The sequence below is a fragment of the Saccostrea echinata genome, unplaced genomic scaffold, assembly GCF_033153115.1.
Source record: "Saccostrea echinata isolate AGI-Se365-2 ecotype Australia unplaced genomic scaffold, CSIRO_AGI_Sech_v1 ptg000022l, whole genome shotgun sequence".
In the NCBI taxonomy this organism is placed as follows: domain Eukaryota; kingdom Metazoa; phylum Mollusca; class Bivalvia; order Ostreida; family Ostreidae; genus Saccostrea; species Saccostrea echinata.
In genome coordinates this window covers 12,946,980-12,960,417 of record NW_026889771.1, presented here as the reverse complement: position 1 = coordinate 12,960,417, position 13,438 = coordinate 12,946,980, and the positions used below count along the sequence as shown (strand labels likewise).

The 13,438-nt window shown below is 30.6% G+C and overlaps 1 protein-coding gene across 1 annotated transcript; it reads left to right on the top strand.

Annotated features, from left to right (window-relative positions):
- Positions 1-3,905: 3,905 nt before the first annotated feature.
- LOC133190439 (ADP-ribosylation factor-like protein 6-interacting protein 1) lies at positions 3,906-12,965 on the top strand. The gene is made up of 6 exons (XM_061326081.1): positions 3,906-3,985; positions 6,249-6,388; positions 7,513-7,629; positions 8,233-8,350; positions 9,317-9,401; positions 10,416-12,965. The coding sequence occupies exons 1-6, from the start codon at positions 3,956-3,958 to the stop codon at positions 10,538-10,540; spliced, it is 615 nt and encodes a 204-aa protein (XP_061182065.1). The 5' UTR covers positions 3,906-3,955; the 3' UTR covers positions 10,541-12,965.
- The last annotated feature ends 473 nt before the right edge of the window (positions 12,966-13,438 follow it).

The following is a 13,438-nucleotide window of genomic DNA, read 5'->3' as shown; positions in this document are numbered from 1 at the left end:
AATATGTATGTAAATACTTAATATATATAACTGAAAGATTTGAGTAGTTCTATATATGTATGTCTCTATAAGTATATTATATATAATGTAGCAAGTATACTGAAATAAGCATGCATTACTGTACGTTTTGTTTATATTAATTGTGTCATACTGTCTGATGTGCCATATGACATAAGGGAAATAAAGAATTGAATGGAAAATTCCAATTGTGACAGTTAAAAAAAAAAGAAATTAGTGCAAATGTTTTAGTTCAAAAAGTAATTAATATCTATCCAAAATATTGGCAAGAGAAAATAGAGGTCGACGTTTGCATCCTTATTTAGTATTGCTTGAAATTACCATAGAATAGCCTCCAATTCTAAACTCTGGAAAATTCCAATTAAGGTGCATTGGTACTCTTATAAGAGAGATAAATCTTAATGGGATAAATGTCTATTATTCCTTTATAACATCCCAAGAAATCCCTTCCTATTTTTCTTTGAGTTGAACTCATACAAATGCTAATCACCGATATTACCCTAAGAGTGATTCGAGACAATTGATGGCAGAATCTTAGAGAGGTGGATTTTTTGAATGATAATCTTAAAATAGTTCTGAATCTAAGGTGTATCCATAGTGTACAAGTCCCTCTCAGACACGGCGAGTTACCCCATACCCTGCATATTTCAGCTAGGTTTCACACCGGTAATTGACCGATCAAAATGAACTTAATTAGTCAGTTGTAGTTCCATACATATAAAATTAATTTTTCTTTCTTTTGAGAATTTTTTTTAATTTCTACCAGCCTATTTTTACAACTTTGGTACCTGCCTATAGTAAATTTTATGCACTTTGAAAATAAATAAAGGTTTTTGACGGGGACTTTTTTTCAGGGCATAGGAGGCTACTTCCTGGGGTGCACTCGAGATGTTTATTGAAAACACGTGGATCAGCCCATTTCACCACGTATACTTCCTAAGACATTTATTTATGAAAAAAATTTAATTGGCATTACTTGCGTGGCCAACGAAATGGGGTAAAATTAGTAACCTGTGACATACTTATACTTTCTAACATCAAATTAATGGTTACAAATTACGACATTTATTTAATTTTCTTTTTTTTTTAATTTTAGTTGTTTATTGTTAACTCATTTATTTTCTCGAATTATATGTTTCTTTTTAAGAATTGGTTCAATACTCTAATTCTGAGACAAAAGATTTAGAAAATCAATAAAATTAAAACAAGTAGCTATGAATTTACAAACTTTAAAGCTATATATGGCGTATCTGAGCTAAAAAAAATAAAATAAAATAAAATAAAAATACCAGATTGAGTGAAGATAAACGTGATATATGTTTTTTTACGTTCAAATAAAAATTTTCACCGATTTTGAAGTTGAATAACCTAATGTTTCCATAGTTAAATTGATTTTAAACTGTGTCTGTTAATTAAATGTGGAGTCGTTAAATAAATCGGACATTGTATTAAATTTCTAATACCTGTGAAACGTGATTGATTTTAATTGTGTAATTAACAGGAAAGTCCTATCTTTATATAAAGTAATAAAACAAATAGAAAGATCTTTTTAATTTTAGTTAAATACGCCATATATGACTTTAATAAAATAGTTTGGGACCGTCTTTCAAAGTGTAATGTGTATATTATAACTTCCTGAAATTATGCATATTATAAAACGTAATAAAGAAAAACGTAGAAAAGATATACAAAGAAAAAAAAATTTAAAATAAGCATAAATGGAAAAATGTGGGGCTCGAACTCGCAATCACCATATTTACATTCCAGCAATCATACCACTGCGCCAACGAAGTCAATGACGTCGAATTGATAAATTTAAGGCAGATTGCTAAATCTTCCGATTATATGAGAAGAAAATTTGAATATATATTTTCATCATTTTCAATATGAAGACCACCTTTAACCAAAATTATCTAAATGTAATGAAGTGCAGTCATATCCAAATAAAATTATTCAAAAGTTGTTTTTCTGGTTAAGGGTGGTCTTTGGCAACAGTTCGTCATCTTTAGGTGGATACCTCAATATTTACTATACACTCCATACAAACTGGATAAATTTTATATTTATCATATGAAGGAACTATCAATATTGAAATATCATTATTGTGTGGTTTGGTTTTACGTATGTATAAACTAATATTGTATGACAAAATTTTGAATAAACAATGAATTTGAGAAATCACTAGTAGAGTAGGCGAAAATGCCTATCAAATGCGCTATGGCTCTTTATTATTATTACTGAGCACGTAGGATATTGAAATCATGCCCCCCCCCCCAAAAAAAAAAAATCGAAAGTCTCTGAAAATAAAGTTTTAAAGGTTTTATTTTAAATCTGTAAAAGTTTTGGATCCTTCCCTCAACACTACTGATATCATTTGTCTCGCATAACTCTCATGGGTAATATAAAGATTAGCGTTAATTGCGCTTTAATTGAATTTATTCTAGAGCTAAACCGGAGAAAATCCACAGAATTTCTCCCTGTGAAATGCCTTTTTATCAGTTTATCCAATTTTTCCCGCTAGCTATGCAAAAATTATTTGCAATTTACTTATGAGATACATTTCTGTTGGAAAATCGTAAGTATTTAAGCAATATTTTAAATGATTGAACAGAGGGATTGTGAACCTTAACGGGTTATATCTCTCTTATCAGAGGGTCGTTCCACCTTAAGGTAGTCCGATCCTCAGGTTCTGAAAATCAGTCTTTTAGTATTTGAAAATGCTTACAAAAATGTTTCTGATTTCACATAGTAACGTGAATTTACCCATAGTATTTCTTCAAAGTTCATCATTATAGTTAATCATATTATATAGGGAAAATTATCAAATATCAAATATATTTTCAGGAAATGCGAATAAAAGCACCAGCTTTGCATTTTCTAATTGAAAATTGATCAACAAATATCATTTAGGATTAAAAAAAAAAATACAAGTATCCAGGCATTTGGAGAAAATTGCATCGTTTTTATGCTACAGTATTATAGTTTTTCCTCTTTTTAGTTTCTCTCTACTCCAATTGTTATATAATGCATAGTGTAAAAAGCTATTGCTATCATTGCTAGACAACACATATCATGTCTAATTTCATATCATGCTAATAAGCATTGGTATCTAATGATAGATTAAAGGAAATTCGATTTCTCTAAAAATGAATTTATTTTTTTTCTTTTACGGGGTACAAATATCAACTTTTTACAAGACCGTTTCTAAGACTTCAAAGAACCTTGAATCATGTTGAGATGCTTAAAATGAAAATTGTTACATGAAAAGATTCAAACTTCATTTTGAGACTTTTTAAATAAAATAATAAATTTAAGAGTTATCCTTCTTGGCTGAGGATCGGATATCCTTAAGAATTAGAAGAATCGGAAAGGGTTTTTTTTTATTTGATCAGCTGCTTTTAAATTTTCTACTTATAACGACTGTTTAAAAATTCAATGTTGAGAGTGATTCATATTACGAGGATATGTAGCAATCATCACAAATATTGTATGAATCAATAAATAGAAATCATTGGTTGATAAACTTAAACTTTTCTGTTATTTGAGGATTTAAATTCACAAAGATCTATTTTAATATTTCATATTTAAGTTAACCTTTCATTGATATTGCGGATTTAGAGTCACAAAGATCTGTTTTAATTTTTTATATATTTGCTCAGGTCTTTTGTCTCCCTGGTCTTTAGTTTGTTCTGTTTAATGGCTAATTCATTTGTATTTTATTCGAGTCAAAATCTTACCCACAAATTTAGATTTCAGTGATCCTTTTTTATGCTCATGTAATAAATCAAACAAAAATTATTTATATAATTATTTATAATTAGTAAACAATACATATATTTCATCTGCATATGAAATTCGTATTTTTGTTTTATTGATCAAATTAATTTAAATTTTAAAAAAACTGGTGCCCATACTTCACTGGTAGCAAACGAGAGAGATGGAAAACGATAGTAATACAGAAACGGAGGTAATTTCTAAATAAATGAAGACATTTGACACATATTTAAACCTCTCTAGACCTGTTTGCAAGCTACAATATATGAAACTCTATGTAATATTCTCGACGCTGATTGTTTACAAGTAGCAGTGTCCTCGACAACTTGTTCTATGTTAATTTTTATTATAATGAAATGTCAGTTTAGGTAGGACAAGGATCGATTTTTATATGGTTAAAAAGTCATGATTATTCAGTTATTTTTAACAAGGAATGTTATTTATTAACACTAACTAGCGAAGAAGAAAACTTTTCTGTGTATGATGTAGTCAAAGTGAAAGTAGAGAAGGTAGTCATTTGCATGTGATTAAATATGAGAACAAAGTCAATTCTGTCTTACAGCATAGTTATTGTGTCTCATAGCTAATAAGTTTCAAACCCAAATATTGAATAGGAGCTTTGAAAATACTGGAAAGCCTGATTTTTTTTTGACTGCATACTGCTCATAAAAAAACTACATAAAAACTACAGAATAATGACAAAAAATGTCTGAATGTCAATATTAAAGTATTATATTTATTACTAAATTTCAAAAAGATATTAAAATGTACAAGAGCATTTAGTTAAGGGCCATGTCCCATTTGAAGGGGGGATAATGAGGAAATCATGAAAAAAGGATGGAATCTTGTAAATAGATTTTTTATCAAGATTGAGGAACCACTCAGCTAGAAAGGAAAAAAACAACAGGAAAGCTTTTTAATCGAGAGTCAAGCAAGGGCCTTATTTGACTTGTAAAATTCTGAAGAAATCAAAATTGTTCAATATTAGGTTAAAATGCATTTAAATATTATTTTGACCCACTGTGACCATATACACTGTATCTATTAAAAATGACATCATTTTCTTCCTGGTCTACATATTATGAAATCATTAGTTGCATTGTTATTCCCATTTACTGACAATTTCTTCCAAATTTGCCCACATATTGAGATTTTTTTTCTTCAAAATTTCACATAAAGCACAACATATGATCTAAATAAAATAAGTGCATATTGATAAAGCTATGATGTTTACAAGGCATTTGAATTTTTTTTTTTTTTTTTTTTTTTGGATTGAGCGGTGTGCTCATATTTTGATTCTTTGTTGCATGTACATGTAGTAGTTCTCTATAAAATCCATCTCTTTTTCAAATCCCTGCCTAAAGGGATAGGGGTGGCCACAAAAAGGAGTCAAAGTTTTATATTGGATAGATAAAAATCCTTTGATCAAGTACAAGTAGGCTACAAAAAGACTTTAAAAGTCATATTACTGGTAATATGGAGCCATCCCTATGAAGTGTAGATTCAATTTTATTAATATTATGAGCAATGGGGCAAGGGTAGGGCTGCAAGAGGGCCTCAAAATTTTGCATTGGACTATACCTAGGAAATAGTCTTTAAAAAATGCACTTCTCACAAACAGTATGAATATTTTATGTTATATTAATATGGAAGCAATCCTGTAAGGAATTTTTAAAAATCTTCTTTTTAACAACAGTCAGACTACAGTCTTATTTATATACACTGTACAAGAAATCCTATTAACGAAGATTCAAAATTGTTCAAATTAAGGTTTCAAGGGTCAAAATTTTACATTGGAATGTACAGAAAACACCTTAAATCAGCAGGGCTTCAGTAAGTCATAGTAGTGTAACAGGAAAGGAGAAAATGTTTGGCTGGACCGGGAATCGAACCCGGGACCCCTGCATCACTATTCGGGTGCTCTACCAACTGAGCTACCCAGGCCGATATCCACGGCCCAAACCATTACATTCGTATGGAAGGACCCCCAAGCACATGAAAAAGAATGGAAGAAAAGGAAAACACATATAAAACACACACAAAAAAAAATCACACAAACACATAAACACACAAAACTTAAGGAGGCTGGGGGGTCAACAAATTAACCACCAGATTTAAGTTAATTTTTTAGATCTGATATCTTAAGCTGTCAACTATCATTTGGCAAAGAAAAATTTCAAAAATTTTAGTTTTAAAATTTGATCATTTTCTATATCTTCATATGGAGCTCTTCTTCTAAAGGAGATCAATATAGTCTAAAAATGGGCACAACCCCCAGCCTCTTTAAGTCTTAAACAAACTGATGTCTTCATAAATTTGAGACTTCAAAAAAAAAAAAATAAATAAAAATAAAAAAAAAAAATAAATAAATAAAACAAACATGAAGTAGTGAATACTTGTAACTTTGTAGTCATCACTGAATGAATTGAATTGTTTTTTGAGGTCTTTAATTTTAGACTCAGGCAGTCAGATTACAGCAGATGAAGAGAGATTTGGAGAGCTGGAGAGAAGTTTTGTTGCCACTTAATGGTCTCCTTCACTGGGAAAAACCATTTTACCCAGCCATCATAGTGGGCATCAACACCTTTATATTTGCGTATGTTAAGTTCATTTCACTTGGAATTTCATTTAAACTTCTTTTAGAGCAGATCTCAACACTGGCACTTGTCATCTTTCATCCATGTCATCATCTGATGATAATACAATCTGATTAAAATTAGCCCATTGATATCGCTCCTCAATTATCTATTCGTTGTTCATGAAAATGGACAAATATGCTTCTTTTTTAGATATTAAAAAATGATACTTTGTAGATTAAATTGTTGTAATACTTAATTAGCAGATTGTTATTGTACATTTGTATTGATTTGGTACATTTTAGATGTACCTCTAAGATACTAGATACTGTACTTCAAGATGAATCTGGTACTTTTTAAACAAAGACACTTGAACCTTATATGGAAAAAATATGGGGTCAAGTGTCTGTGATTTTAGATTGATATTGGACAACTGTAAACTAACTTATTATATATGTTGTCACTTGTCAGTGTGAAATCTATCCATGGGGACTAATCTTCCTGACTGAGGAATTATTCTTCATAAATATACAAGGAAATAAATAATTTGTGACTAGAAATATTTGCGAGTTATCTTGTGGAAATTTCTTGCACACGAATAAAAGTTGGTTTACTAGGGATGTGCGATTTTATCGGTATACCGGTATATTGCGATTTTTTTATTGCGTGATATGTATCATGATATCGAGATTAAAATACCGGTATTTCGTACATAATTATAAATTCCAAAATTATTCATTTATTTCTTCGAACTATTAAATAAAAATTACAGGAAGTCTAAAAAATGTTTTAAAAAAGTTAACCTACGGCATCCAAACATGCTTATTATTATAAAAATAAAAAATGAAAAAAGTGAAGTTATTTGTTTACAGCGTATTTGTAAGAAAATTTGTAGAAATTCATTTAAAATTGTAGTAAAAATTCCGTGTAAAAACATTACCATATTATTGTGATATTTTGGTGAAAAAATCATGATATATCACGATAAGAAATTTTTGGCGATACCCACCCCTATGGTTTACAGTAACTAAGTATATAATTTGATAAAAAGAAAAAATAATGATATGGGATGTAGATTGATGTGGGACTTTTATTATTTGTGTTTATGGTATTTTCAATGTGTACATGTATTTTTGTATTATAGATTGATATGGTATTTCGAGCCTTCTGTCCTCACGACCTTTGCTCTTCTAGGATTGGCTATCAGCCTTATTGATTTCCTTGTCCCCATAATTGGACCAAATGTTGTGACTGCTAAATGGTAAGATCACAGGATAATCTCTAAATCTATTGATATTTAGCTAAATTTTTTCCCCTACACATTCAGTGACTTGTCAATAAAACTCAATGTTTTAAGTGGTGCTTACATAACTTTCCGTTTTATTCCACAACAGTCTTATTAAATTTATTGACCTCTGCACACTTTGACAGTGTTAAATAATAAAAAACTGTATTCCAACTTAAGATAAGATTTTGTGCATGTAATTGCATGTAATTGTGTCTTCAATTTATGTAAATTGAACATTTAATGTGGTGAGTCCAAGGAAATTGAGTCATGTGACTTGTATAATCAGTTCATTGCCACAAAACACAATTACCCATTTTGTTTGATACATGTACATAACAATGGCATTGTATGTGTTTCATTCACAGGAAAAGGATGAAAAATTCATATGACGACTCGTGTTTTATACTACTCAATCATTTATGAATGACAGATTTTCATACATAAGAAAAAGATGGAAAATAAGTGCATTAAATTATCATTTTGGGAACACCTTGTATGTTTACTAGTACTTAGACTAAGTGTATATTTATGTATATATATATTTGCTGAACACTGATTTCTGTTTTTGACTTGAAGGACTGGAAAACAAGAGGCACAGTATACTGACATCTGTTGTAGAATCCTGAATGCCAAGACTCATTTCCATAATGCCAGGAGCACAATGAGCTCCCTGAAATCTGAAAAGCCAAAGATTGTAAGATTTGTCACGATATCCTAGTTTCTTAGTAACCTTTATTATATATCTAGTCTCAAACGCAGGGTTTTTGTATATGCTATACAGCTTACTTTAACAGCTTCCCAGGCTGATATGGATCTGCAGGAATGATATGGATTTGCAGGGCTGATACAGATACATGTATATAAACATTTTATAACACTCGTGGATTAAACCTTTAAAAACCTATAACTGTGATAAGACATCTTTCATTTATATTCCTTATTAAAAAATATTTTTACAGCCTGCTCCACATATATTGAAATCGCTTTTTTGAAATATCTCTTATTTTGAAGTAATTAATTATCAGTTCGCTCAGCTAATAATGAGTTGTTTTTATAACGGTTATATGGAAGTCCTCCTGGTGAGTCATCGTCACCCTTGGGGACATCGTAATTAAACAAGTATTTACTAAGGTGTTAGTATACATTAAAACACACTTATAGCAAACACGCTTATAATGCATTGACGCTTACAGCAAAGTGATTTTCATTCCCTGTGACATTAAAATACATGGTAAACTTAAACAATATAACGAAATACACTTATAATGAAGCAAAATCGTCTGTCCCTGGTACTTTATTATAAGCATGTTTTACTGTATATATTTTCAATTAATATATTTTCATTGCATGTTTTTATTAAAGATTTATGAAATAAATTTCTTAGGGGTATCACATATTAACAGGACTTTTGAACAGCTGTTCAAATACACACACGTGAACAATTAAATCTCGTGAAAGAAAAAAATTGTCTTTGGATAACTTAAATGAATTAATGTCTGCCTAAGATAAAGATGTGAAAAGCGAAGGATTGTGGAATAAATCTGAACACACGCTAGCAATGATATACATGTACAAACAATGTATATCCTGCTGGAATATATTGGAATTGTTTTTAATCAATGAGGTTGTGGTTTACATTCCTTTCCTCTTTTTTCTGCAGTACTTTCTGATTGTCATGGGGACCCTGGTAGCTTTGGCCTGGCTTGGCAGTCGAATGGACAACCTGTGTATGACTTATTTCCTGGGTAAGAACTTTGCAGTTCCATCAAAAATCAATCATTCATTTGAAATTGCATTTCTAGGGTGTGGGGGCTAGGGAAAAAACAGCCCATCATCATGAAAATTCACTACTGTATACAGAGAAATTTTTGTCCACATTTTATTTTCGCCCCTTTCGCCCTATTCACAATTGGCGAATGGGGCGAATTCAAAGAACACCGTAGAATTTCTTACACAGAACTGTGAATGGGCAAATTTAAAACGGGGCAAAATTGTATGCAAGTATGAAAGGGCAAAAAATAACATGGGGTGAAAATAATCCTGTATACAGTATTTCGTTGATTGCATAAATTAGTTGAAAATTGGAATAATTTTGCTGCCTACTGAAAATCTTCAAGCCACAGGCACTTGACATTTTAAACCTTTCTCTTCATTGATAAAAAAATATCCACATACTATATTAATAAAGTTATCATTATAGTATGGGGATATTTTTATCAATAAAGAGAAAGGTTTAAAACGTAAAGTGCCTGTGCTTCAAGCAGAAACCCTTAAAACAAAAGAATGACACCTCCAAATTGCAATTTTAAAATAAAGCTCGATTAGCCACTAGTTTTTCTTCGGAAGTTGTACAGTTGAGTTATCTTGGAAGTCATATCGTTTACAAGTACCAAACAGCAGTGGAGATCGAAAAAATAATTCATAAATTCAAGATTTATATTCTCGCAATTATTTTTTGAAATATAATAACCAACCAATATTATAGACCGTTGATTTTTAACCAAAGTATATACAAAGATGCTATTCACGCGGTACATGAAAGCGTTTGACGCATGACAGGTAATTGTTTTCAAAACATGCAAACTCAGATTATCAGGAAGCACGGGTAGCTGGCCTGTCAATCAAATCAATAGTTATTTTTTTTCTATGATTGACAGGCAATATATTATTGATTTCAAATTAGGTCGATTTTAGGGGCGTTAACGTAAAATTTTGTGTGTAACACCTGCCTTTTTCTATTTTCCTTTGATCTTTTCCAGTGAACTTGGTTTTGCTGATCCCAGGAATAAGACAGCATGCTGTTCTCCAGAAATACCTGGCAAGACTGCTGAATGTCATTAAGTCCTTTGTTGGAAAGGGGTCCAAGAAAATGAAGTCAAGCTAGATACCAACTTCCAAAAGACAGCAATAATAGCATAAACTTTTTCCTCTTAATATAACCTGTCAGTGTTCTTTTATCTAAAATTGTGCCATTAGAATTGCAGGCTGTGTTCTTTGCTTCTTAAGGTTCATAGTTCCTTTGTACTGTTATTTAAAATTTCACTTTGATACTATTGATTTTTCAAAATAAATCTATAATTAAAATAAAATGTACTCAATTTCAGCATACATTGCAGCATAAAATTTGCCAGGCATTGCCTTTTCACTAGACAATTTTTTAAAAGAATAAAAGTCATTTATTCCAGTGAGAGTTATCTCTCTTATCAGAGGGTCAGTGAACCTTAAGGCTTCAGTAAAGTACCATGTATATCATTTTTCAATACAAAAGATATCTTCTTTTTTTCAAATTGAATTTTTAGTGTCCTTATGTAGAATTCTTGCATTTGCTGTATTTTTGTATATTTATGAAAGTTCTATTCACAGTGCCCAAATGATGTTATTGCATCAGCTGATTACTATCTCATGTGAAATCCAGTCATTGTGTGGTCTGTCAATACTCAAAATGAATAATCAAAGTGTACACCATTTTTTCCCCCACAAAACACATTTGTTACAAGGTTAATTTAAAAGGCACAAAATAATTTATTAACTAAAAATACCTTACAGAGAGTTTGAAATTTGAATAAATGTACAACAATTTTTTATCAAATAACAAATTACATCTAGCCAACAAATAATGAACTACATGTATATATAGAAACCCTGAATCATGAAGTACAATCAACTTATTATTCTTTAGTGTTATTTATTATTTTATGTTGTTAATGGCGGTATTAGATGCCCTATCTGTTATTTTTGTTACTTTTTTAGTCTCGTAAGTCATAATAGTTTTGTACTCACCATTGGGACCTATATCATTATGTTTTGTTTGTTCAGTCTTGTGAAGGTTACCTTAATTAGTTGTTTTAATCAGAAAAATATACCATTTGCTTGATTTGTACTGGAATATGTTACACCAGTCAGACTATTCTGATGTTTGTATGCTATTTTCTTTGTTCCAGTTGAAACTTTTTTGTTTGCATGGAGTGATTTGCAATTGGATCTTTTTTTTGTATGTTTTAAGTGACTGTTAACTTTTTTGATTAAGACAGCTGGAAAAAGTATTTTTTACATGTTTAAGGGAATATGCCAGAGGTTTGAAAAACTGAACTGTTTTATGTGAAACAAGAAATTAATAACTTGATGTCAAAAAATCATGTTTGGGTCTTTCCAACTCTTATGATTTCAATATTGTCTGTCCTTTTTTCAAGGAATCAGTATAAAAGATGCTTGTAAAGTACATGTATTGAAAACACACCAAATTGATGGTAATCGAGAGAGATTTAAATGCATTTCTGCAAGGAAAGTAAAGTGCTACTGTATCGATTTGTCCAATATGCAATTTTTTTTACCTTTTATTATGCATTATGCTTTGCAAAATGTATTTGTAATATGTGTAAATATATATATACAGTATATGATTCTTCAGGGATTCAGTAGGTAAAATCAATATATTAGTAGATGTTGTTATTGACGGTTTATCAGTGTAATAATCAGTTGCAAATATATAACCTCTCTTGTGCCTTTGTATGTAAATGTTTTTTTTGTTACAAAGAGCCATGATCACCAGTTAAGAAAGTTCTCACAGAGAACCAGCTTAATGTTATCTTTATAAAAATTTATGGAAGAATAGGGTGATTAGTATTTCACATACAAACTTGATGAATGATGGAAAATCTCAACAAACCCTGTCCAGAAATGTGTGCAAAACAAACCTGTTTACAGTATTACTTATTTGTGCTTTAATTTTGGATAAATTAACTCAGTTTGAAAATGATATTTTAAAAGAAAAAATCTTGCCATTAAAGTGGAGATGCATACATATACTGCAGATGTGTCTATTTGTTGCTGTAACTGTTTACTAATTCTTACACACCAGAATTATATTGGTGAAAGTAAATGAAAATGATTATATATTTGATATACAGCATCATATATGATGCTGTATATCAAATCATTTTTACAGACATTTTTTGTTTCAGAAAATTTACCTTGATCTCAAAATTTGCAAAAATTATTGTCACACTGACAGTATAATAGCATTCTTCTTCACAGCTGCACAACTAGTCAAATGATAAAAACCTGATGAACAAAAATCAATTTTTTGACACACAGACATCTGACCTCATGTATATGGCCTTTGCACGAGCTGTATATTTGTAAAGATGTGCATTTTTATGAATGTGTTCAGTGTTGTATAAATAATTCTGGTCTTCTCACATGAGTAGCTGCTTTTATATGAGCTTTTGTACATGCTATCTGTTCCATTAATCATGTAAAGTTTGCCAAATTTATAGTGTCTTTCTTGTCAATAAATTGTCCTCCAGTAATCAGAGCTTATCTGTTTTTAAAAAAAATATTAAAATAAGAAGTACCTGAGTCCATGCCATTTCTCTTCCTGACTGATGAATGTGACCATAATGAAATCCCTTTATTGCTGCAATCAAATTCAACTCCATGGCTTCAAAAATTTTAATAATTTAGGCTTGATGTCAAGATAACAAGATGTAGTCCTGTTCTTGAGATGTTAATGCCCCCCTCCCTCTATTTTTTTAACAAGAGGCCCACGGGCCTTATAGGTCACCTGAGTATCGTGTAACAATTTTCCAACAATTGAATTTGGTTTGTATTTTAAACCAGAGGCCATGTAATTCCCAATTTTGAAAGAGGCACTATTGCTCATCATAACTATACAGTTAGCATGCTTACTTTGATTACTTAATACCCAGAGGCAGAGCAGAGGAACAAAAACAAGAGAAGTAGGAAGATCAGGATAAACAAAATAATTAGTCTAGTATTCACT